This window comes from Puma concolor, chromosome C1, assembly GCF_028749965.1.
Source record: "Puma concolor isolate L17-30 chromosome C1, mPumCon1.1.hap2, whole genome shotgun sequence".
NCBI classification, from domain to species: Eukaryota; Metazoa; Chordata; class Mammalia; order Carnivora; family Felidae; genus Puma; species Puma concolor.
In genome coordinates this window covers 34,125,906-34,148,283 of record NC_141674.1, presented here as the reverse complement: position 1 = coordinate 34,148,283, position 22,378 = coordinate 34,125,906, and the positions used below count along the sequence as shown (strand labels likewise).

General features: G+C 56.1%; 1 protein-coding gene across 4 annotated transcripts in view; it reads right to left on the bottom strand.

The window, feature by feature from the left end:
- SZT2 (SZT2 subunit of KICSTOR complex) overlaps window positions 1-22,378 on the bottom strand; it is a 51,611-nt gene that overhangs the window by 3,861 nt on the left and 25,372 nt on the right. The window contains exons 19-66 of one of the 4 annotated variants that reach the window (XM_086716696.1): window positions 22,104-22,272; window positions 21,785-21,899; window positions 21,557-21,670; window positions 21,222-21,392; window positions 20,962-21,056; window positions 20,592-20,715; window positions 20,324-20,488; window positions 20,030-20,234; window positions 19,628-19,743; window positions 19,271-19,517; window positions 18,241-18,382; window positions 17,987-18,079; window positions 17,757-17,835; window positions 17,361-17,651; window positions 17,067-17,208; window positions 16,772-16,879; window positions 16,621-16,684; window positions 16,213-16,398; window positions 15,699-15,866; window positions 15,529-15,607; window positions 15,323-15,394; window positions 14,939-15,140; window positions 14,048-14,147; window positions 13,237-13,366; window positions 11,319-11,471; window positions 11,134-11,236; window positions 10,939-11,044; window positions 10,741-10,852; window positions 9,992-10,110; window positions 9,723-9,887; window positions 9,386-9,470; window positions 9,063-9,227; window positions 8,807-8,974; window positions 8,309-8,448; window positions 7,716-7,882; window positions 7,491-7,588; window positions 7,267-7,399; window positions 7,025-7,155; window positions 6,821-6,921; window positions 6,571-6,747; window positions 6,100-6,367; window positions 5,939-6,018; window positions 5,726-5,851; window positions 5,402-5,601; window positions 3,180-3,270; window positions 2,954-3,034; window positions 2,797-2,871; window positions 129-342 (exon numbers count right to left, since the gene is read on the bottom strand). In XM_086716696.1, coding sequence (XP_086572822.1) covers window positions 129-342; window positions 2,797-2,871; window positions 2,954-3,034; window positions 3,180-3,270; window positions 5,402-5,601; window positions 5,726-5,851; window positions 5,939-6,018; window positions 6,100-6,367; window positions 6,571-6,747; window positions 6,821-6,921; window positions 7,025-7,155; window positions 7,267-7,399; window positions 7,491-7,588; window positions 7,716-7,882; window positions 8,309-8,448; window positions 8,807-8,974; window positions 9,063-9,227; window positions 9,386-9,470; window positions 9,723-9,887; window positions 9,992-10,110; window positions 10,741-10,852; window positions 10,939-11,044; window positions 11,134-11,236; window positions 11,319-11,471; window positions 13,237-13,366; window positions 14,048-14,147; window positions 14,939-15,140; window positions 15,323-15,394; window positions 15,529-15,607; window positions 15,699-15,866; window positions 16,213-16,398; window positions 16,621-16,684; window positions 16,772-16,879; window positions 17,067-17,208; window positions 17,361-17,651; window positions 17,757-17,835; window positions 17,987-18,079; window positions 18,241-18,382; window positions 19,271-19,517; window positions 19,628-19,743; window positions 20,030-20,234; window positions 20,324-20,488; window positions 20,592-20,715; window positions 20,962-21,056; window positions 21,222-21,392; window positions 21,557-21,670; window positions 21,785-21,899; window positions 22,104-22,272 — 6,635 coding nt within the window. Of the gene's footprint in view, window positions 1-128; window positions 343-908; window positions 1,265-2,796; window positions 2,872-2,953; window positions 3,035-3,179; window positions 3,271-5,401; window positions 5,602-5,725; window positions 5,852-5,938; window positions 6,019-6,099; window positions 6,368-6,570; window positions 6,748-6,820; window positions 6,922-7,024; window positions 7,156-7,266; window positions 7,400-7,490; window positions 7,589-7,715; window positions 7,883-8,308; window positions 8,449-8,806; window positions 8,975-9,062; window positions 9,228-9,385; window positions 9,471-9,722; window positions 9,888-9,991; window positions 10,111-10,740; window positions 10,853-10,938; window positions 11,045-11,133; window positions 11,237-11,318; window positions 11,472-13,236; window positions 13,367-14,047; window positions 14,148-14,938; window positions 15,141-15,322; window positions 15,395-15,528; window positions 15,608-15,698; window positions 15,867-16,212; window positions 16,399-16,620; window positions 16,685-16,771; window positions 16,880-17,066; window positions 17,209-17,360; window positions 17,652-17,756; window positions 17,836-17,986; window positions 18,080-18,240; window positions 18,383-19,270; window positions 19,518-19,627; window positions 19,744-20,029; window positions 20,235-20,323; window positions 20,489-20,591; window positions 20,716-20,961; window positions 21,057-21,221; window positions 21,393-21,556; window positions 21,671-21,784; window positions 21,900-22,103; window positions 22,273-22,378 lie in introns of those variants that run through there. The other 3 variants (XM_086716697.1, XM_086716698.1, XR_015254650.1) reach the window with 3 other exon arrangements.

Below are 22,378 nucleotides of genomic sequence, written 5' to 3'. Positions count from 1 at the left end.
GGCGATTAACAATACAGGACAGGAGGTGCAGAGACTAGGTCTGGCCCCAGGAAGTGGTCCCATCGGCCCTGGCTTGGAGACACCCTGTGGTCTATTTCTGGTTCACTGGCTTGCCCTTGGGCACAGACCTTGGTAAATGTGATTACGACCAAAGTGGGGCCCGTCAGGGTGGTGGGCCAGGAAGTGTCGCAGGAAGGTGGTGAGGTGGTAGCCATGTCGCAGCACTAGGTGGGCGCCCAGGACGTGTTGGTGCACCAGGCGCAGGTGGAAGTCGTAGCTGAATGAGTGCACGTGCATCAGGTCCCGCACCTTGTCACATTCCTCAGTGAACAGCATGGACAGCTGGGGAGGTGGCGGCAGGGGACTGGGTCAGGATACAGCACACGGCCCAGCACATTCCCATTTCTCTCCCTCTTCCATGGGAAGAGGAAGTTCAAGATTCACCCTGTTGCTGTGGGCCTGGGGGAACCCCGTCTGCCAGAGTAACTTCTATGGGGAGCCCTCCTCATTACGTCCCGTTTCATACAGTATCGTGACTCTGTTGACGTGAAACCACGACCATTTTGATAGATGGGCCTTTTCACTCTATCCCAGATTCCAATAAAGTCTGAGGCAGATTCACTGATGCAAAAAATACTTGTTCAGTGTCTTACTAGGTACTGTTCGGGTGCTGGGGATACAGCGGGAAACAAGCAAACCCTACCTTCAAGAGCTCCCGTTCTAGTAAGTGGGTAGGTAAGATGATAACTGTTAGGCAGAATAAATGAGGAGGCAGTATGCTAGAAGGTGGGGTTGTGGAAAATCTAGTAAAGCAGCTGCAGTTTTAAACAGGGTGATCCGGGTAGGCCAGGTGTGTAATTTACTATTAGAAAGTCTTTCCTGGCCCCTGCCATCTCTCCAGCTTTACCTTCCATCAAAGCACCGCTCTTCCCAGTACATCATACATTCTCTTCACACTTTTGTAACTGCTTGTTCTCTCTGCCTGGAATGCTGCTCTCCCTGCTCCCCAAATGTGGCTAACTCCTACTCAATCGTAAAGCTTCATCTGGGATATCCTGCGAAGGCTAGGCCAGGGTAGGCCTCCTCTAATTGATCTGCGAATGAATGAACCACGAACGGAGGAAGGAAGGAAGGCAGAGACACAGAGCTGGTGCTTCTCTTGGTGGAAATCACCATCACTGAGAGTGTTAGCGGCTGGATCTGCGGTGCTGGGATGGCAGAATCTACACGACCATTCCATCAGAAGCACTGGGCACAGGAGTTACTAGGAAAGGAAATAACTGGCTGTCAAAGAAGTGACAGCCTAGGGGCCAGGGGAGCTGTGTGATCTTGGCTGAGTCATGGTCTCTCAGCCTTAGTTTCCTCATGTACATGAATATAACATAAAGGTCTTTGTAAAGCTAGAGAGCTTGTGATAAACTGAAATAACCAAGGACTATGATTATCATGAGCACTGGAGAGGCGGCCAAAGAAATGTCACAGGATGCTCACGGAGGAGGGGAAGAGGAAGAAAGGAAGGCTCGGGGACACTGGTGTCTGGGACATCACTGATTTCACTGTTAGGAAGGCACACGATGATGTGTTACCTTAGGGCTCACGTCCCACAGACCTAGATTCCAACCCCAGTACTGCCACCAACTGGCATGTGCCCAGGCAATTACTTAATATCCATGCACATCGGTTTCCTCAAGTGTGTAGCAGGAGGAAAACTCTCCACTGAGCACATACTCCACACTTAATAAACAACAGCAACAAAAAAACAATTTACAAATCTAAGTAGGGTCAGAGATTACACAAGTAGAGGCAAAGCGAGCCAAACTGGATGGAAATCAGGGGCAGAGAAGCCACAAGGACTTCAAGAAGCTCGAGAGAGTCATGGAGGTGGGTCTTCCCTGCCAGTACAGCACTACACGGACAGCGTATCTGCTTGTCCAGAGCTCCCTTCACAGCGCTCTGGCCCAGGTAGGTTCCTGCACGTAAAGTCCCCACGCTTTTCTAGGTCACCTTATCTTGTGATGAGTGGACTAGGGATCCACACTCAAGTCAAAGGCAACCATCTATGGGCTGGACGTGAGCATTCCAGATATGAGGAGTCTGACTAGGCCCAGTCAGACCTTGATCTCAAACTAGATGAGAGGCACAGAGAAGGTACAGGCCCTCACATGACATGCCTGATGACCTGAAGGAGCTGAACTAACTCAAGTACAGAGGGCTTTAGGTCCCTGACCTCACTCAATCCTTTGACTCATTCTGAGCACTCCTGAGTTGTGCGGCCCTCACCGGTATAGGGCTCTGCCCTGAGGCCGACAGGGATGTAAATAACAACTAAGGGCCAGGGGTATGCTGTGTGGCTGGGAACTCTGGTCCTCATTCTAAGTGTTAGTGATGACACTGACAAAGTCTGGCTGTCTCCAGCTCTAGATTAGGCCAGGACTGCCCTTGGCACTGGCCTACCCATGTGTGAGGTTACCCACTATGTTCAAATGTGCTAGCTGACCATCTCTGGTTATGGCTTAACCACAGTGCCAGGCTCCTGTCAGTGCCAGACCAGCCACGGTGCTGGACTGCCTTCTGCCTCCAGTGCTATGGTTGAATAACAGCTCCGGGCCATCGACACAGTGACACTGATGGGTGGATGACCCAGTCATGGCACCAGAATGACCACTGACTTGGCCAGCCCACAGCAACAGATCACCACTGGGCCAGACTATCTGTGTTCCTCTTACTGGCCACGGCGCACTGGGGATGCGCTGAGTATGCCCGAGACCCCCTATTCCCTCTGTTCCTACCACATACCTGAGAGTTGACAGCTTGCCCCATGGGGATTCGGGAACATTCTAGGGCGAACTGTTTGACACAGAAGTAACAGCCCTGGAGAGAGGGTGAAGATGAGGTCAGGAGGGCAAGAGACAGATGGATCTGGCTCTCCCTACTCAGTGCTCCTCCTGCTCACCTGAAAAGCCAGCTCCATGAGGATGATGCCCCCGGGCAGTGCCCTCTGTAGGTGGTAGGTGGTGACTGGAGAGCCAGTGCTCTAAAGAAAGGAGAAAAACTGGGGTTCAGGGGCAGGGGTTGGAGATTCACCAGCCTCGAACCAGCAGGGGAGGATCAGGGATGCTAGCTTGGGTCTGGGGCCTCATGGGTTTCACTGTCAGTGAAGGTACACAATGATGCATTACCTTGGGGCTCCCGTCAGTCTTGGTCTTCGGGCAGGAGAAGGAGCCACGCCCCTCTGTTCCAAGGACAGCCATGGCCCGCAGCCGGCTGGTGCTGTAGGAAACAGAACAAGAGGATGAGGCAGGCCAGTGGGTAAGGCGGTATGGCCTGCACACCTAGAATCCATTTCGTGGGCGAGCAGGGGTGGAAACAGGGCCAGAGAGGGGATGGAGCTGCCTGGGCTCCTGTGTCAGGTAAGTGGCCGAGACCAGAGTTCAGGTCTAGAGCGTGGGGCAGGATTCTCTCCACAGCAGCTGCTGTGGTCAGGGGAAGCCAGAGGAGTACTCCATGGGGAGGGGGACAGCAGGCCCTGCTCTACCAGTGAGAGAAGGAGGGTCAGGTGAGGGTGCGAGAGAGGCTGCTGGGACTGTGGGGAGGCACCGTGATGAGAGATGGAGTGTGCGTACTGGGGGCAGTGGGAGCAGGGGGACGGAGAAGATGATGCACATCTAAGATTTCAGGAGGAAAATTCAAGCACATGCTTGAGGCCGTAGTTAGGCACTTTTGCTGAGAGGGAAAAGGCTCTTTTTTTTTTTTTGACTAAGAAACGGCAGCTTCAGTGTCCCATAGGTCTGCTCAACTCAGAGGCAAGGGGAGCAGAGAAGCAGGGAAGGTACTGTGAAGAAGGGAAATAGCAGGGACCAGTGGGACACACTCATCACTTCAGGAGCTATAAACTGCCAGAGTTCTTGCTGGCAGTCTGGGGTGGGGAGTGTCAAAGCCTCTGGGGAAAAGCAGCGTCTCATTTAATCCTCAAGGAAATTGGGACAAGACTTAGGCAGCGATTGGAAATGGTTAAAGACTGATGAGAAAGGAAGGCCTGACAATAAATTTTGCTCTAGAAATGTATTTTTCAACCCAGTGTCTTTTGTTTAAAAAAGGAATCCAGGGGTGCCTGGGTGGCTCAGTCGGTTAAGCGTCCGACTTCGGCTCAGGTCACGATCTCATGGTTTGTGAGTCTGAGCCCCGTGTCGGGCTCTATGCTGACAGCTCAGAGCCTGGAGCCTGCTTCAGATTCTGTGTCTCCCTCTCTCTCTGCTCCTCCCCCGCTCACATTCTCTCTCTCTCGCAAAAATGAATAAACATTAAAAAAAATTTAAAAAATTAAAAAATTAAAATAAAAAAAAAAAGGAATCCAGAGTTTCGGGAAGAGCTTCACTGAATGGGAAGTATGGACACTAAAGTCTCTCAGAGACACTCCTTTAGGGGGACCTGTCTAGACAGCAAGCAGAGCTCCTGCTCAGTCCCTGTCACCCAGAAACGAGAGGGGTGAGGTCCCAGAGGCGCAGGCCTGTCCTCTCCTCCTAATGCCTGGAAGAGCAAGGGAGGCCTGGCAGCTGGAACGCTGGTTTCAGAAATGCTAAGGAGTTGGAATTGGCTTTCTGGGCCAAGTGGTGTCTTGAGGAAGGAAGTACAACTTACCAGCTTAAAAACAGAGAGGAGGGAGAGAACACCTTGATAAACTCACAAACGTGGAGACCCAAAAGTAACCGTGCCATTTGAAGAGATACGTTCCCATGGCCACTGGGAAGGGGCTGGGAACGCAGACTCTGGAGGCCCAGATGTTGAGACAAACAAAACAGGGGCCATGGAAACGGGGATTTGAGATTTGACACAGAACAGGGAAGGTGGCTGTGGATGTTTCATGTGCTCTGGGGAGAGGAAAGGTGATGACAGAAGAGCTGCCTACTTGCCAAGACTCAGGCCTGTCACAACTGCCTACGAGCAGGCCAGACACAGGGTTCCCTGTTGAGAGAGACCGCTAGCTTCCTGGGGCCACGAAGGGCTTCCTGGGCCACGAAGCATGTGAAATACCAGGAGAGGCCCATGCAGGATCTGGCCAGGAATCAGTAAGCCCCAGATTCAGAAGCCTGGGAGCTTCACATGTGTGGTTGTACACCGGCACGTAAGCAAAAAGACGTAAGCGGGCATGAACCCTGTGAGGATGTACACGGCTCTGCGTACAAACGTGGCCGCGAGGTTTAGACGACGTGCAGGAGGCCCGCACGAAAGCGTCCAAGATCCTCATGCATGTGTTCAGCCCAGTGGGATGAATGTGCACGAGAACCCGGTTGTTCCAACGGGACCCGTGTGAAGAGAGCAAGGGTGTGTGGAGCCTGGCCCATGGCGGAGGGGAGCGGGGGGGGGGGGGGGTGGTGGGTGGGGAAGGAAGAGACGGGCTCACCTGCGGGCGGGTGAGGGGGGCCGCAGCGGCACCAGCACAAAGCCCATGCTCTGCAGATACTGCACGTACTGCTGCAGGAAAGCCAAGCTCAGCTCCTTCAGCCAAGGCTCCTCACGGGCACCTGGCGGAGGCACATCTGAGGGCTCGCAGCCTGCGGGGGCCTCGCGGCTCCCGGAGCCTGACTCGGGGCGATGGCGCCGCTGTGGGAGTGGAGATTAAGGGAGGCTCTAGCCGCCGTCAAACACACCACAGTGGGGGAGGAATGGAGGGCACTGCAGGTAAACGGAGGTCCCGTGGGAGAAGCCCAGGAGTCCCCAGCCTCACCTGGCCCTCGGGGGGCCCAGAGGTCTCTGGGGGCCCGTGCAGCCAGGCAGCCGGGTCGAAGAGCAGGGCTGTCGCACAGTAATGCACCAGGCGGGAAGACTGCTTCAGGGTCTCCAGCTCCGCAGCCTGGGGACATGGGGCGGTGAATACCAGAACGGTGGCCAGGAGAGGGTCACAGGATGCTCACGGAGGGCACAGGCTCGGGCCACTCACACTGATGGGCATGCTGGCAGGGGCAGAACGCTGCTGCCAGGTCACGAACAGGTTCTCCATCTTCATCTGGCGCTCCAGCTCTGGGGGTTGCAGGCATTGGTAACGGCCCGGGAGCTGTCAGCCCTCTCTCTCCCACATTCTGCCCGGCCCAGTGCCCTCACCTCTGCGCTCGGCCATCTTGATCTCCAGGAACTGTTGTCCATGGTAGGTGACGGGATCAGGAGGTCTGGGCACAGGACCGAGTGAGGAGCTGGGGCGGGCAGCTGTGATATCCCGCAAGGCCTCATCGAAGGGGAATGTGTCCAGGGGAAGGGGGCCCCCACCCCGAGAGGATGCACTCAGCCGGCCCTGTTCACGGCTCAGAGGGGGGCTTGCACTCCGGATGAGGGTCTCTGCTTCCATGGTTGGCAGCAGAAATGGGTTTGGCTCCTGAGAGAGACAGAGTGTCACAATGGGTTCACGGCCTTTGCCCTCAGATCCTCTCACCCACCCCATGGCCTCCTTTCTCAGACTCACCCTCCCCACTACCTCTGCCCTCAGTCTGTCCCCTCTCCCCTGCTCTCGGACTGGCACTTCCTTGAACTAATCCCTCAGGAACCAGAACTAGAGGAGGGGGCCCAAGCAACGGGCACCTTTTCATCCCGCACTGGGAAGTCCAACTGGCCGTAATGATGGAAGAGCCCAAGCTTCTGGCTGAGGAGGCAGAAGATGAGATGGGCACGTGAGTTCTGCCACTGCACGAGGCGAACCAGCGCTCGGCCCAATGCTGCTCCCAGGTCTGGAGCCCAGTTGTAGGTCAGCAGCTGCAGCTGGAAGTCAGGGGTCAGGGTCAGGGAGATCACCGAACCCCTTCTCAGACCTAGCCGCTGGCCCCACATCTACCTTCTTGTCCACGACCTCCAACAGCAGGAACCTCTGCCGGGGAGCACTTCGCCCGGAGCTCCCATCACCTCCTGGCTCGAAGCGCTGCATGGCCTTGGCGGCTAGAGGGGGGAGCGGCTCGATAGGGGTCTGGAGGCAGATCCCCTTGAGCCCACCCTGCCCCCACAGCTATCTGAACTCACCCCCACTAGGCCATGCCCTCACCCTGCTGGGTTGGTCTTCTCCACTGCAAGAAGTTCCTGCCCAGAAGCAGCAGATGTCTCTCAGCTGCTGGGCGTGGGGTTGGGCCCAGTTGTCCAAGGGAGCAAGGACTGAAGATCTCAGGCTCTGAACCCCTGGAGGGAGGGACAGAAAGCAGACCACCCGTGGCCCTATTCTCTGGCCACCACCTCCCAGGCCTAGCCCCCACCTGCCCTAGCTCAGCCTCCATGAGACCCCAAACTCACAAATGCTGCTCAAAGACACGGACGCTGGTGTCTCCAGCCATGGAGGTAACAAGAGCAGTGAACTCAGAAAGGACAGATGGAAGGAGGAATCGGGACACCATGTGGGTGGAGCTTCTGGACACTGAGGCACAACCTGGAACCAGCGCAGAGAAGTCATGATGGGGCTGCAGGATGGGGACCAGGCCATGGGGTTGAGTACAGGGGAGGGGGGCCTAGGGTCTCACCGATCTGAACCATAAACTCCATCCAGCGCTGAGTCACACGAGCAAACACAGGCTGCAGGGTCCCCACCTCGCCCTCTTCTAGCTGTGTGGTCCGGCGTCTGAAAACACAGTAGGACTGAGACCCTCACATCCATATGTCACACGAGTGTGTTTACACAAACTCGATACTCACCTGTGACTTCACACCCTCCCATGACACAACAGGACACCACAACACACACACACCTTTGTCTCTGGGCTCCAGAATCTGGGCCCGGTGTCCGCTCAGTTCCACCCGGAGTCCGAACACTTTCAGTTTTGTGACGCCTCCGGCCCCGGGTGTCTTCTGGCCGATCCAGGACAATGTCATCCGTTGTTTTGGGGGAACCCAAGTCCCCACATTCTGTTTTACTCTGGGGGCAAGGCAGTGAATGAGGAAGAGCCGTCGGGAAGGGGGATGGCATGAAGGATGGGGGCATCGTGGAAAAGTAACAAGAGCCTGGAGGGCTTGGTGCAGGCCCTGGCGTTGCTGCAGGCTCACTAAGGAGCTTTGGGCAGACTACTCAGCTTTCCTGAGCTTCGGCACCCACGTTGGGAAAAGCCCTACTTATCCTGCAGGCTGCTGTGAGGGCCCCGTAAGAAAAAGGGAAGCGAAGGCACTTGATAAGCTGAGGCTCTCTACGTCAGAGAGAACCTGCCACATTCTGCAAACCCCTAATGACAGGATCGTTTATATGACAGGTGATCTTGGGCGAGGTCTGCAGGGGAAGGTAGGGGGGCTAGGAAGCAGGCAAGAAGGTAGATGCCAACTTCACCACTTCTTCCCATCCTCCCATTACCAGCATATCCCAGAAGCTACGCCGGCCAGCCTTGCTGGGGGGAGTCACAGGCTCCCCAGGGCCAGTGCCAGGGCCAGGGGGAAAGGTGCTAGCTCGGCCCGCAGGGCTCTTGGTTTCCAACGACCCGCTCCTGAGACTTCCTGCGGACATCAGACATTACAGAAGCCTGTCACTGACGGTCAATCCCTATTTCCGACAACCTAGCCCCAAGACAGGTATGAGAGTGACTTGTCCCTTACTCTACGTGTTAGTGAATGACAGTATGCGCAACTGATAGCCACACGTTTGTGAGCAGATATCCCTCTCTAAGTGGGTGACCAACTGCATGTGTGCATTTTGCTGGCGTGTCACCTTGCTGATGCAGGGAAGATAAAGGACAACCGTGAATCTGTATTTTGGAGGGAGCCTCTGTGATGCCTTCCTGGACCCCCATCTTTGCAATCTCACCAGCTACCACTGTCTTCCCAGGGCCTGGGGTGTTCTCTGGACCCCACGTACCTGGAGATGTGTCCTCTGTACACAGCGAGGCTGGCAGCAGCCGCAGCTCCATAATGCCATCAGCCAGGGCCTGGCGAGCTGCTCCTCGGAGCTTCTCCTCTAGCTGTACGATACTGATGTTCCCCTTCTCCCACACATCCAGTCGAAGCCGTGGGGCCCCATTCTGAGCTGAAGGAAAGAATGGAGGTGACCTGGTGGTGCCTCTTGTTCCCAGAGCATTAACTATACACCCCCTCCTCTGACCAAGCTGCCCCACCTGAAGAACTGTCTGGCACGATCGGGCAGCGGGTGACCTGGGTCAGCTGCTCAAATTCCTCCTCTTGCAGTGGGTCTAGGGGCCCCGGAGAGGAGGGGGGCCATGATGCCAGTGAGATGGGGTTCCCCCCTTCATCCACGAAGGCTAGAGTGATGCAGGCAACCCCTGGGTAGAAATCCACAGGAAGGCTCAGGTCTGAGACCTCCAGACATCCTGTCGCCCCCTCTGGATTGCCCTGAGCTGCAAGGCTGGAAAAGGCCCTGTCAGCCACAAGACAAGAAAGGCTTTCCCACAGTCAGCAGTGGCACAGGCCTGCCTCGTACCTTTGCCCCCGGTGCCCTGTCCGCCAGGCTTGTTATATAAGTAGATGTCCAAGTCGGGGAGGCCGCCCTGCGGTGGGAGCGGGTGCTGGGGAGACAAGCATAGAGCACTAAGACTAAGCGGATGGACAGAAGCCATCAGGGGGTGGTGTCCACAGTGGGGGATGGCAGACAGGCACACCCAGGAGCACAGGAAGACAATAAAGGTGCAGGGGGTGGGGGAGGCATGGGTGTATACAGGTCCACGGGCAAAGGTAAGCACATGACACCTGTAGAAAACGGTTACAACGGCAAGGGGGTGAGTGGGGGCATCTGTGCACGGGAGGGACTGAAACCTCACCTGGAAGTGGTTCCGGCTGTTGCTGTCCGTGTACTTGGGAGAGTGCAGGAAGATGAGCAAGTTCTGCCGCAGGTACCAGGCCAGGGCAGGAAGCCAGGGTCTGCAGGAGGCAGGCAGGGCCAGATGCAGCACTTCTGAGGGGAGACTTCCGGGGGGCTGGATGAACTGCAGAGTGGGAAGGGGAGTCAGAGCTGCACGGAGAGGGTACAGCGGAGATGGTCCCTATACCCGAGCCTTGGAGGGATGTTGGAGGCTGGGAGGGAGCTGACCTCCACGTCAGCCGGTGTCAGCTTGCAGTTCCGAACCAGCATGACTGTGATGACATCCAGTGTGGCCTCGTCCAGGCGCCGACGCAGAACCCGTACTAGCTCATCTGTAATCTCGGGACCTTGACACAGCCATGGTAAGGTGGAGACATTGACCGAGGATCCAGCAACCCCCAGTACGGCCCTTAAACCCCAGCCTTGAACATTCCCCCACACACTGGAGGCAGCCAGCACTAGTTTCTAGCGCTGCCAAGTTCTAGTTTACTGTGTAACTGTGGACAAGTGAGTCTCACCTCTCAAAGCCTCAGTGTCCTCATTCATAAGATGGGAGAAATAATAACATCTACCTCATATGTAACAGTCTTAGCCCAAGACCTGGTACACGTGAAACCAGCTATAAATATCAGCTGGAACACCCAGTCACCTACTGGATACCCCATGCTCAACATATCCCAAACCGAACCCATCACCTTCGCCCCAGACCTATCAATAGAACACCATCTACACATAGTCACCCAGGCTAGCTAGATACCTGATATCACCTTTAACGGTTTCTCTTCCCCAAGCTGCATTTCATTCAGCTACAGGGCCTACTCTCTAAACATCACCGGAGTCTGTCTGTCCCACCCAGCTCTGGCATGAGGGAAACCCAGAGCACGGCATGAGCTAGAGTGGGAAGGTACCAAAGGAAGTCTCGGAGAATTCCGGAACCTCATCTGGTTACACTCCTGCCCCCTCCTCACAGTGCGTACCTGCCTGTCCTACGCCATGCACGAGCAGCTGGATATGCCTGTCCACCTGGCCCACAGGACGAGCAGCATCTGAACCGCGGCTAGAAGCCATGTCCAGGGGAGAACGAGGACCCTGCAGGGAAACTTGGTCAGGGCCCGGCTCCAGGGGGTAGAGTATGAGGGGAGCACAGGGCACCAGGATATGGGGGTGATACATGCCGAGGCTTCCTCAGAGTAGATGGGCTCCTGGCTTCGGGACAGAGCTAGGGAGGGGGGCAGGGCATCACCTTCCCAAGGCCGCTCACTGCAGGACGTCTCCAGGAGTCTGGAAAAGAGAGGCAGAGTCTTTGGACATACCTCCTCTGCCTCCGTCCTTGATCCATGCTTTGCCCTGTCTTCCCAGGACCCACATACCTCAGGTAGTACACAGCCTTCGTTGCTCGTTCCTGATAGACAAACATATTCTTCCGGTTCACCACAGAGAAGGCATTGAGCACAGAGCGCAGGGCCTGGATGGCTGTGCGAGTAACAGGGGCTCAGGACGCTCCCCTCTCCACATTCCCTCCCACTCCACCTGCCCTCTCATGCCCATCACGCACCCCGAGAGACCCCCATGCTGGGCCCCATTTTCAGGCGCGAATGGACTCGAATCACGGTTTTCCACACAACGTCACAGGAGAAATGGCCAGGGACAAACTGCATGGTGGCTGCTAGGTACCCTCGGGGTGTACAACTCTCGTCAGCAGCGTAATCTGGGGAGAAGGGAGACACTGGATCAGAAGCGGGACACGGCTCTCTGCCCTTGCTACTTCACACTAATGAACTGCCTACTTGTCCTCACTCCCCAGGACTCCTTGGCCCTGTCTGTTAGCACGCAGGGGCAAGACGGTCATTCTGGGCAACAAGGCAGGACCATGCTCTTGGGAAGCCAGGTGACAGCACAGAGGCTCTCGGGAGGTGTGGAGAAGGAGCTAAGAAGAGGCGTCAGGTAAGGCAGAGCACAGGAAAATCCCAAAGATAATGCCAAGACACTCTGACTGTGTTATACTAGAACATGTTATAATCCATCTGTGTGCTCACAGGGAGTGGCAACAAGAACCCCGTTAGAACGGAGAGGATGTGAGTGCTGACACACGCTCACAGCAGAGTCAGGGAAAATGCTCTGGAGGACAGCTATCCCAGGAAACCCCTAGGGCGGTAGGACACAATGCAAGAGCCCAAGCACACGGTCCAGTGCCTCGTCGGACCCCTGCCAGGTTCCCAGGTTGATGCGGAACCTCCCAGTAGGGCCAAGGTGGCGATTTGGTTTCTCAGAGAAGCTGCTGCCGGGTGTGAGCGGTGTACGGGCCACACAGGGGGCTGCAGAGTTTGAAATGGAATGCTGGTTGCTAAGACCTTTGGCAAAACCACACGGAGAGACTATAACGAGGAGCAGCCATCTCTGGGCTCCAACTGGTCTTACATCTCAGGCTGCTAGAAGTCATTTTGAAGCAAAAGTACTTGGCTGTCCTGGCTCATGCTCAATTTGTAGAAGATGCCATCAACTCCCTGGGAAGTCCGCTAATTAGGGGACTTCTGCTTTGATATGGAGCACATCTCAGGATGTGCAGAGAGATGCAATGTCCAGGACTGTTAGGGACATTTGCCCACAGACTTGTGGAGAATGTTAAAATTAAGAAGCGGTCTGATTTTACTTTTAAACCAGAAGGGAGAACTGCAAAGGAATGCCATGATGTGGCTTTCCCCTCTGAGCTGGGGTGAGAGGTCATCAGGAGTAAGAGAAGACCGCAGAAGTGTCAAGACTTCAATTAGCATCTCGAGAATTACCATGTTTCCCAACCATGACCAGAAATCTGAGGAATCCCAAAGGGATCTCGTACCTGCCTGTCTGGGGGGACAGCCAACTGGAAGACACATCCTCCTACTGGGCCTTAGGCTCCTCCCCTCTGCCCTTCTCCCCCCTGTGACTTGGCCTATAAGTCCACACTCCTTCACTCCATTCTTCGGCCCTGTCTGTTACCCAAAGGGGAAAGACGGACATTTTGGAAAAGAAGGTGGGGCCAGGCAGAGGCACGCCCTCAGGAAGACAGGTCACAGCCGGTGCCCCTTCCACAGTCCCTTTTCTCCTGTATTCTTCAACCTTTCCTTCTCTACTGGCTCTTTCCCTGTGGAACATAAATGTGCGAGTCTCTACCTCACTATCAAGTTCCTCCGTTGCCTCCCATCTTCCTCTAGTCTCCACCACTTGAATGAGTAGCTATTCTCTGCTCCGGCTGTATAATTATCTTCGCTTCTGTTTCTCTGGTTCCTAGTCCCACCTCCCTGCTGAAACTACTTTCACTGACAACACAGAGGAACTCTTCAAGAGCCCAACTCAGCAATCCTTTTCTGTCCTATCCTCCCTGCTCTCCTGGCACTGGTGACCAGGTCACGGTGCCTCCGCCCTTGTCTTTTCACCCAAGAATGGATACAGAGAGGGCAGCAGCCCGTGAGGGAGGCTCCTGGGTGGGGTCTCACCATCGCTGGGCAGTGGTGCCCGCTGACGGGAGTGGAAGGGGGTCTCACTGCGCCATAGATCTTCTTCACTCTCGGCCACCAGAAGAGAGTTACACACGTGACTGTCATGGAGGTCCTGCAGAAGCAGTCGCTGGGAGAAGGAGCAAGGTATGAGGGAACTGAAATATTTCTCATAAATTGGTGGTGGTGGTCAGGGATGATCAAAGGCCAGAGCGGATGCCTGTTATTACTGGGGGTCAGTGGTCAGCAAAGCATCAGTAATCACTGGGGTGGGGGTCGGGGTGGGGGGGGTCAGAGATGTGCCCCATAGTCACTGGGCTCTGAACCCCCATTAGAACTCATCCCTCTTCTTTGCCAGAACGTGTTCCCCATCCTTCAGGTCTCAGCTTAAAAATCAACTCTTTCCCTGACACTTCAGAAGGTCAAGACTGTCATTTGCTCTCCTAATTCTTCACAATTGTAATGGATACAATTCATACAATTCAGTTGTTCAATGCCTCTCTGCCCCACTCGACACAAGCTCCAGAGAGTTTTCCTGTGCTGTTCACTATTATATCCCTAACACTGGCACAGTGCAACTAGAAGGGACAGCTCATAGTCAGGGCCTGGGAGAGTAACCTGCGTTACTGGGACGAGTGAGGGAGCGTTCCCAGTTTGTAGAGTCCGTGGAGTAACAGTACCCCGGTAACCAGGTGTCAAAGAAAATGGCCAAGATGGATCAAGAGCCTGTGAAGGTCAAGTTCCTGGAAACTCCTTCCTCATCTGAACAGTGTCCCGTGCCTAGAGAGCCCTGCCCCCAGCCGTCCCTTACCTGGTTGACCTCCCTGCAGATCTCCCCAACTCGCCTCACCAGGAGCTGCTGCAGGTGGCGACACTCGGTGCCTGGTCCCCCATCCTCCCGAATCAGGCTCCTAGAGGGGAGGGATGGATCAGACACACTTCTGGGGTGGGGGTGGGGAGCTTGAGAGCTGAGGCCAAGAGAAATCACGAAAAGGGAGTAGGACTGGACAAAGAGAAGCAAATGCTGGGAAAGAGGAGAAACAGAATTCTCGGTAGCAATTATGGCAGCATAGGCTCCACGCTTGCTTTGTCAGCCCTTCAGTGGGCAGCACACCAACCCCAAGGCTTCCTTCACACGGTGTACCTCTTCTCCATTCTCCAATCTTGATCAGAATGGCGGCCTTCCCTTCTCAAACCCCCTCCACTCTGTGATGAGAGCCATATTTAACCAGAGGCCTACCTGTGAATTCTGGCTCTGCCCTTTACTGTGACCTTAGGCAAGTATTTAATTTCTCTGTGCTTGAGTTTTGTCATCCATGCCATAAGGAGAATAATACTTTCGAGGACTATTTCATAGATGAAAGGAGCTGATCCAGGTAGACACTTAGAACACTGTCTGCTGCATAATAAGCACTTGTGAAATATTACCTATTATTCCCATATCAACTTCTGAAGCTGCTCTGAACTGTAGATGCTCTTAATGCTTGACGAGGAGCCCAAATCCTACCAGCTTTTTACCTCTGTTAGGAAAGCAAAGAGTAACCTGCTTTGCTATATATAGGCTGTGGGAAGTGGTCAGGACCCCCCAGCCTTAGAATACAAACCCTCAGTCCCAAGTTTTACTTTTGAGTGATATCGGAGAGGAATGTTGTGGGACCAGGGGAAAGCAGCTAACCTGAGTCAGGCGCAGGACCCTACTTACCGCGCATGTGCATACACTTCTACACGATCCTGTAGTATGCGGACGATGAGCCAGAAGTCAGGCAGGCAGGGCCCAGGGAGGCCTGAGAGTGAAGGCTGTGGAGGTGCCTGCCCAGGTGGGGTCCTCAACGTGAAGGGAGGCTTCTCCCCCAGGGTCTCATTGGGGCCCTCGCTGTCTGAGCCACTGCTGCCACCATCATAACCTGTTTCAAATGTGCCGAAGTTCAGCCCCGTCCTTTGGCTCATCTGAGCCTCCGAGCATATCAGGCTTGATGGGCCCTTCCATGTTAGTCCTTTCTGATGCCCCCTGCCCAGTCCTTCTGCTGCACAGCCCTGAGTCTGCTTCCTATCAGCTCAGAGCCCTCTGCCCATCGCCCTGGCTTACCTAGGTGGTCAGAGTCCACACTGCCCTGACTGGACATAAGGCTCAGCCCCCGGCTAGGCCCAGGCTGTCTCCCTGGGAAGAGAAGGAAAATCCTGGAACATCTAGTGATCCTGTTTAGGACCACCCTCTGAAAATGGAAGCAGGGCCAGGGATCTGCAAGTCCCTGGTCCTAGCCCCCAGACTTTGTTGCCCAAGTCTTCTCTTACCTCCCTGTGGCAGGCTGAGGAGGGGTGTGCCATCAGAACCCTCTGGGGAGCCAGGGGCTTGGGGGCTGGCTGTCAGGGCCTAAGGTTAGGCAGAAAGTCAGGACTGAATACAGGCCCCACACACCCACCTCCACCCCCTCCATTCCCAGGTCATCCCAGGAAAGGCTCACCTCCGCTTCGATGCCTTCGGCCTTGTCCTCATGGCTGTGCCAAGCCCAGGCTGCTGAAGGGAGCTCCCCTTGGGACCCTCCTGGCTGTTGGCCAACTGCCACAAAGAAGAAGCCACTGTCAGGATCCTCGAGAAGAATGTGGCCAGGGAGGTGAAGGCGGCGGAACTCCTGGGGAGCAGGAGCCAAGGTCACAGTTTAGGCAGGGGCAGCCCTCCCTATTCACGCCCTCCCCCTCCAACCCCCCGCTTCCTCAGCAGACCCCCACAATCATCTGGTAAAGCAGACACCGGCATCCCCATTGCTGAGGTATACAGAGGTTCAGCGAATTGCCTAAGGTTCAACAGGCCTAGTGGCAAGGAGGGGAGCCGGGTCTCTTCCCACCCTTCCCAGGCATGGGGTGAGGGACAGTGTGGTGAGGAGGCTGTTCTGGAGGGAGGCCAGTCTACTTCCGTATCTGGAGTCCAGGGAAGAATGGGCCCCAGGATGACCAGGGGGTGTTCTGAGGGCAGCATACCTCCTTGAATTGTGTGAGGGAACGTTCTGGCCCAAACACAAAACTCAGTGGCAGGGTCTGGCGAAGGCAGGTGGAGCGTCCAGGAGAGCTATGGATGTGGGCAGCTGCACGGTGCAGGGTAGGGCTCTGGGGGATGCCCCCTCTTCGGAGGGCCGCTACCATCTCGTCCTCCAGCAACCAGTGGATCTACAGTCAGAGAGAGATCAGGGGAGTGGCCAAGGGCACCTCCCTCGCTGCCTGGCACATCACCTCACTCCCAGACTAGAAGGTACTCTGCCTCACAGATTGAGGGCAGCCCTACTCTGATCCCAGAATAAAGGGGCGCCTTAGCTTACTCATATGAGGGAGAGGGTATCGGTTACAGTGCTGAGGGGCTGTCAGTTAGGCTGGGGGAGGGAAGGCCCTCACCTCACTCATGGTGGTCTCAATAGCCAGTCTGTGGGGTGTGGCCAAATTGGACAGTCCAGGGTGCCTAAGTGGAAGAAAGGTTTAGATGTTGGTTTCCAGAAAACAAAACTGACAGGAAGTGAGGGACTCTGAGAGGGACAAAGGGAAGTACCTGTCTTCTTCTGGGGGTGGCATTGGGGGCCCCAGGCCATCATCCGACCTTAAAGATGATGGCTGCCCCGGGGATCGTGGGAAGGAAGCACTGCTTTCAGATGTGGACCTGAATAGAGTGGGAGCGAAGGTCAAAGATCAGCAGCCACGGCAGCTACTCTCCTCCTAGGGCTTCCTTAGCACTCCTTTCTTGGACTCTTTAAGGGGTCCTAGAGCCCTCAAGCACCTCTAGATTCCTTTAAAGGGCCCCTACCCAAACAAGGCCCCAGATCCCCCCACGAGACTTGCTGCCACACCGGTGGTGCTGAGGGTCCGAGGTTGGGGGAAGCTCCACTTCCAGAGGCAATGTCAGCACAAAGACGTCCAGCGTAATACTGAGGTCCCTCAGGGGCACGCGGCCTCCAATGGGGGGGCCCTCCAGACTGGAAAGGACCTGGCCTGGGAGAGGGGGAGAGTCAGGGGTTGCTGGAGCCTGGGGACAAGCACAGACTTCAAGTTCTCAGTGCTAATGAGTTACGTCCACCCACAGACAGACAGGCAGGCAGGCTGTACTGGGACCTGTGGCCTTCCCTTGGGCACCCCAAACTCACCCAGGCAGGTGGGCAGGCTGCACACAGGTACTGAGCTGTGCTGCCCACGCAGCCGCACAGAGCACGTGAGGTGCAGGAAGAGAGGTGGCAGGTCATGTACCAGGCCCTCAGGCCCGGTAGGCGAATCACCCCCCAGGATACTGAAGGAGTCTTCATCAGGGTTCACAGTGTCCGCATCTGACAGCGAGGCAGAGTCGAGCCCAGCTGGCCCCAGGTCTGGTTCACGGCTCTCACGATACTCCACCTCTAGTTCTGGGTCACTCTCAGTGACCACACAGCAGGCTGTGTCTCCTAGACGTGGATGCATGTTGTGTGGTTAATGGGAGAGGCTGGCAGTGGAGGGCCCTGAATCCTGGCTTTAAGCAGCCTTCTCATCTCTATCCATTGTCCACACACCTTCTTCTCCTAGGAATTCAGCCTCCGAAAACTCGAGGTCACTGACTTTTCTGTCTACTGTGTCCCGGGGGCCCTCATCCTGAACAAAACAAAGAGAGCTTTATCCAACACAGGACAAGAGCCACATCTGGACCCCAGGGAGCCAAGCATCAAGAGGACCTGGGTGGGCCCAGTGGGGCCTCTGGGCTACAGGTCGGGGGTACGAGAGAGGAAGGGAGGAAGCCGCTCACCTCTCGCCTGCTGGATGGAGGGCAATAGAAGAAGTAGTGGGGATTGGAGGGCACTGTGCGGAAGTAGAGACCACTGATCTCCAGGAACTTCTCCTGTTTTGGGGTTAGAAAGAGGCTGTTATGTCAGCCAGCCCTCAGCAGAACACTATCCCCTACCTTAGAATAGACAGCTACATACCCCCACCCCAGGAGAGAACACTGTGCCCGGTGCAGGCAGGGCTCCACCCCTCTTCTGCCCTCACCAAGCGTCCCACCTGGATGAGGCTATGAAGGGCATCATGTGCCTCTCCTCGGAGCTGGCAGACGTCTGTCAGAGAGATCTCCAGGCTAGGGTCTGGAATCCCAGGGACACGGCTGCTCTGAAACTCAGGCTCGCTGAGGTCCTCAGTCTCTATGCTGAGTGGTCAGGGAGGGGGTGAAGGGTGTGTTAAGGAGGTGTTAAGAATCAGCGAGCCCTAGAGGAGGCTGCTTCCCTACTAGGCGCAGCCCACACCTGTCTCTAGCAAGCGTGCTCAGCACAATGGCACGGGCAGTGGAAGAGGCGAGGAGAACAAGCCGACCTATTTTGGCTCGAACCTCCATGTTTGTTAACAACCGGACATTGCTGTGACGCAGAGGAATGAGTACAGGTGACTCCCAGTTTTCTGACTTAGACCACTGGGTGGAGGGTGATCTCACTCACCACTGAAGGAGAACAGGTGGAGAAGCAAGGTCTGGTGGGAAGAAGATACACTGATTTCGGGGCATGAAAGGTGGGGGATCTAGGGCGCCAGACAGGGAACTGGCTGGAGTGCAGACCTGGGTGTCATCAGCACACTCCTCCCTCTGTGTCTGCTGCTTCCCCGATGCTAATATGCGGCAGGCACGGCAGGATGGCAGGTGCCAGACACAGCCGTCTGCCTGCTTGCCTTTCTCCCTTCAGGGACCTGCTGGGCCCGAGGTGAGCTGGGGACTCAGCAGTGAGGGCAACACTCTGCGAAACTCACAGGTAGTTCCAGAGAGTATTACTATTGTATGAGCATCCTCAGAATAAGCTTCTACTTTCACTGATGGCGAGTGACAACTCCCTACTCGTAACCCAGCTCAATACTCCACACCAGAACAGAAGAGACGGGGAGGAGACTCGGGTCTATGCTAAATGGGTGGGAGCAGGAAGCCAGCGACGAAGCAACTGCCTCCCTGGTGTGTGGGCACGATCGTGCATGGCCATTCCCCCAGATGGGAAGGTCTCTGTTTACAGGACCTTTGTGCACCCCGGACACATCACTAAGGGACAATCCTAACCTGGACTCAGAAGCCAGGACAGCTCGTTCCCGAGGCTCGGGGCCCTCCTCGATGCTGCTGCTGAAAGGCCCAGGGCTAAGAGGCCCAGGGCTTGGGGGTGCCTGAGGCAAAACCCGAATGTGGCCACACAGTGCGAGCAGGAAAGGGGTGATGTCTACTTCTTGTAGTAGCTCCTCGCAGGCATCTACCGCTATCAGCAAGTCCTGTGAGGTGACGCTCTGTGCTTGCTGCAAACTCCGGAACAGTCCTGAGGAAGAGGAAGGGGCCACGACTGGAATGGCCTCTCCAGTTCCCATCCCCGTCATCCTGCGAAGCCCCACTCCTTCCTGAGGCTCCCTCAGGCGGCCCCCTCCTCACCACGGACGTAGCATCGCTGTGCGTGCTCCTGTAGCAAGGCACAATGATTGGCTGCCTCCTTGTGCCTGGGCTCCATCCAGACTGAGGATGGGGAGGGCTGGTCGAGGAACTGAGTCCTAGGAATGGGAGCAAAGAGAGAGCTTGGCCAGCTCTCCTTAGTGACATCTCTGACTCACCGTCTACCCACACTCCATTGGAGGGTCGGTACACCTCTACTGAATATATTCACGGCCCAGCAAGTTCACTTGATTTGCTGAAGGAAGCTGAGCAAGGGGCTGGCAGGACCTGGCTAAGAAACTGAGTTCTGACCACTGATGGTCAGCCTGTCTGTCCATGCCCTGGACTATGGTCATGAGCCTTGGCTGGCAGCCACGGTTGGGGGAGGACCTTGAGGGTACTCACCGGAAGATGAGGTCTCGGGGTGCCTGAGGGGGCTGCAGGCCAACCATTTGCTCCCTCAGTGCTTCCAGGGCACAGCTATAGACGTAAACAGGACACCGGGTCCGGGGACCATCTGCACCCTCTGTCTGTGGAGCCTGACGCGCGGCGTAAGCCTGTAAGTCCCGACGGAAAGGTGGGCTTAGGTCTCCTGGAATCTGGGCAGTGTCTGTGGGAAGAGGGTCACATGGTCTCCAAGCCTTCTATTTGTTCCCAATCCTGCTCCTGCTTAACTGACTTCAGAGTCAGCCGCCTTACCTCCAGCTGGAGTGACGCTGAGTGTGGGAACCTGGGCCTTTGTAGCCCTCACCCCAGTTCCTCCCAGGTCTTTCAGGCTGGGGGCCCCGCTCCCATCCCCAAACTTAGGCTTTGTCTCCTCTTGAGAGGGTCCCTCCAGGCCACAGGCAGCCAGATGTTGGACATCTGAAGACGAAAAGAGAGACATAAGTTAGAGCTGCCTGGTGGGCTGGTGAGGGAGAAGAGGGGTTTGTATCTGAGGCCAGTGATAAAGGCCATTGGGTGGTACCTGCGAAGGTAGCTGGGAGGAAAGTCAGAAACACATGCTGGGGAGTCACAAGCCTTGCATAGCAGCGCCACTGAGGGGAATGGGTAGAGATGAGAGCCTTGAGAGTCTCAGGAGGGCCTATAACCTTTAAGACAGAAAATCAGAACAATCTGTAAGGGACCGCCCAACCCCTGCTCCCTCCCTCCACCCTGGAGCGCAGCCTTAGGTATAGAGTGCAAGATGCAGGGCAAAGAGGAACTCAGTACCCTGTCACTGGCAGGAGGCATTCAGTATCCCCGGTGATAGAAAGCGGGGGTGGGGGGGCACGAATATGTGGTAATAGAAGGAGGTCAGTGTGAAAAGGGGCTGAAGGAGACAAATCAGTGCTGACCAGGGGAGGAAGCGCTGAGTCTCCAGCGGCCTGGGCGCTGCTGACTGCTTGATCCTTTAGGATCCCGTGGCCCCCCACGGGAGACTCCTCCGGACCTACGATGGGGGTAGAGGTGGGTGAAAGAGGGCAGGGCCGGCAGAGAGGCAGGGCTCTGAGGTGAAGAGAGGGGAGACCAAAACCCAAAGACAGAAGCCCCCCTGAGGGGTGGGGAAATGGGGCTGGGCCAGAGCGTGCTGTTCGGGAAAGAGGCAGGAGCTCACCTGGACCGTGGCAGGTCCGCCGCAGCACCTCACTCAAGAAGGTGGCCTGGTCAGCAGTGGTCAGTGGGATCTCCCGGTCACTCAGCTCCTGCCCCAGGCAGCTGTGCAGCAGGCACAGCACCATGTCGTTGGTGGGACAGGGCCCCTCGGCGAGAGGGACACCCTCTGGTTCTGCCCGACATACACTTCGCTCAGCACCAAGAGCCTCCTGCCGGCCAGCCCCCTGGCTCAGCCCTGACCATGGCAGCCCTCCTGCGGCCTCCAAGCCTCCTCCGGCCCCAATGCTCCCACGCATGCTGACCCTCTACGTGTGGGTAAGTACGAAGTTCACCCACCTCTGGAAAGCAGAAGGAAGAACATCTGGAGCTGCTGACACTGAGGCAACAGTCCCATTAGGTCAAAATGGAAAGGGATCTCGTGGACACAGGTATCTCCTCCCTGGTCCAATCCTAGGAGGCAGGGAAGGAGGACGATAGCCACAGTGAGACCCGGACTCCCCAGTTTCGGTTGCCTTCTCCCCACACACTTTCCTGTTCCATCCCAGGAGCCCCTTCCCCACTGACCATTAGAGATCCTCGGCTCTGGGGGCAGGGGACTCCATTCCTTGCTCTGGCACAGCTGTATCAGGTATTCAAAGCTCAGCATGGAGCCTATGCAGGCAGCGTCCCGAGGGTGGAGCTAGGGGACAAACAGCAGAGGTCAGGGGTCAGCCTGCCCTAGCCCAGAGTACTCTGGTGTCCAGCTCTCAAGGAAGCCCACACAGTCACAGACATGCAGAACACAGAGATTCAGAGGGACCAGGAAGCCCACAGCTAGCTGTGGTACTCCAGAGGGACGGCAGCTAACCCGGTAAGGTGTGGGGGTGCTTCAGAGGTCACTCACAGCTCGAGGGATCTCAGAGTATGTCAGGTCCCGCAGATGCTTCCAGCTCTCGGGGCCAGGCCCCACTCGCCCATACTGTGGCTCTACCCACACCTCAGTGACCAGGTTGAGCTCTGAGTCTCCTTCCAGGGCCTCCACCTCCACATCGTTGTCATCATCTGTCGAGAAGCTAAAGGAGGAGGAGTCCTGAGCCTGGCAGAGCGGAGAGTCCGATCCACAACCGAATGGCAGGGGGTCAGTTCACGGAAGGCACACAGGTTGAACACAACTTGCGT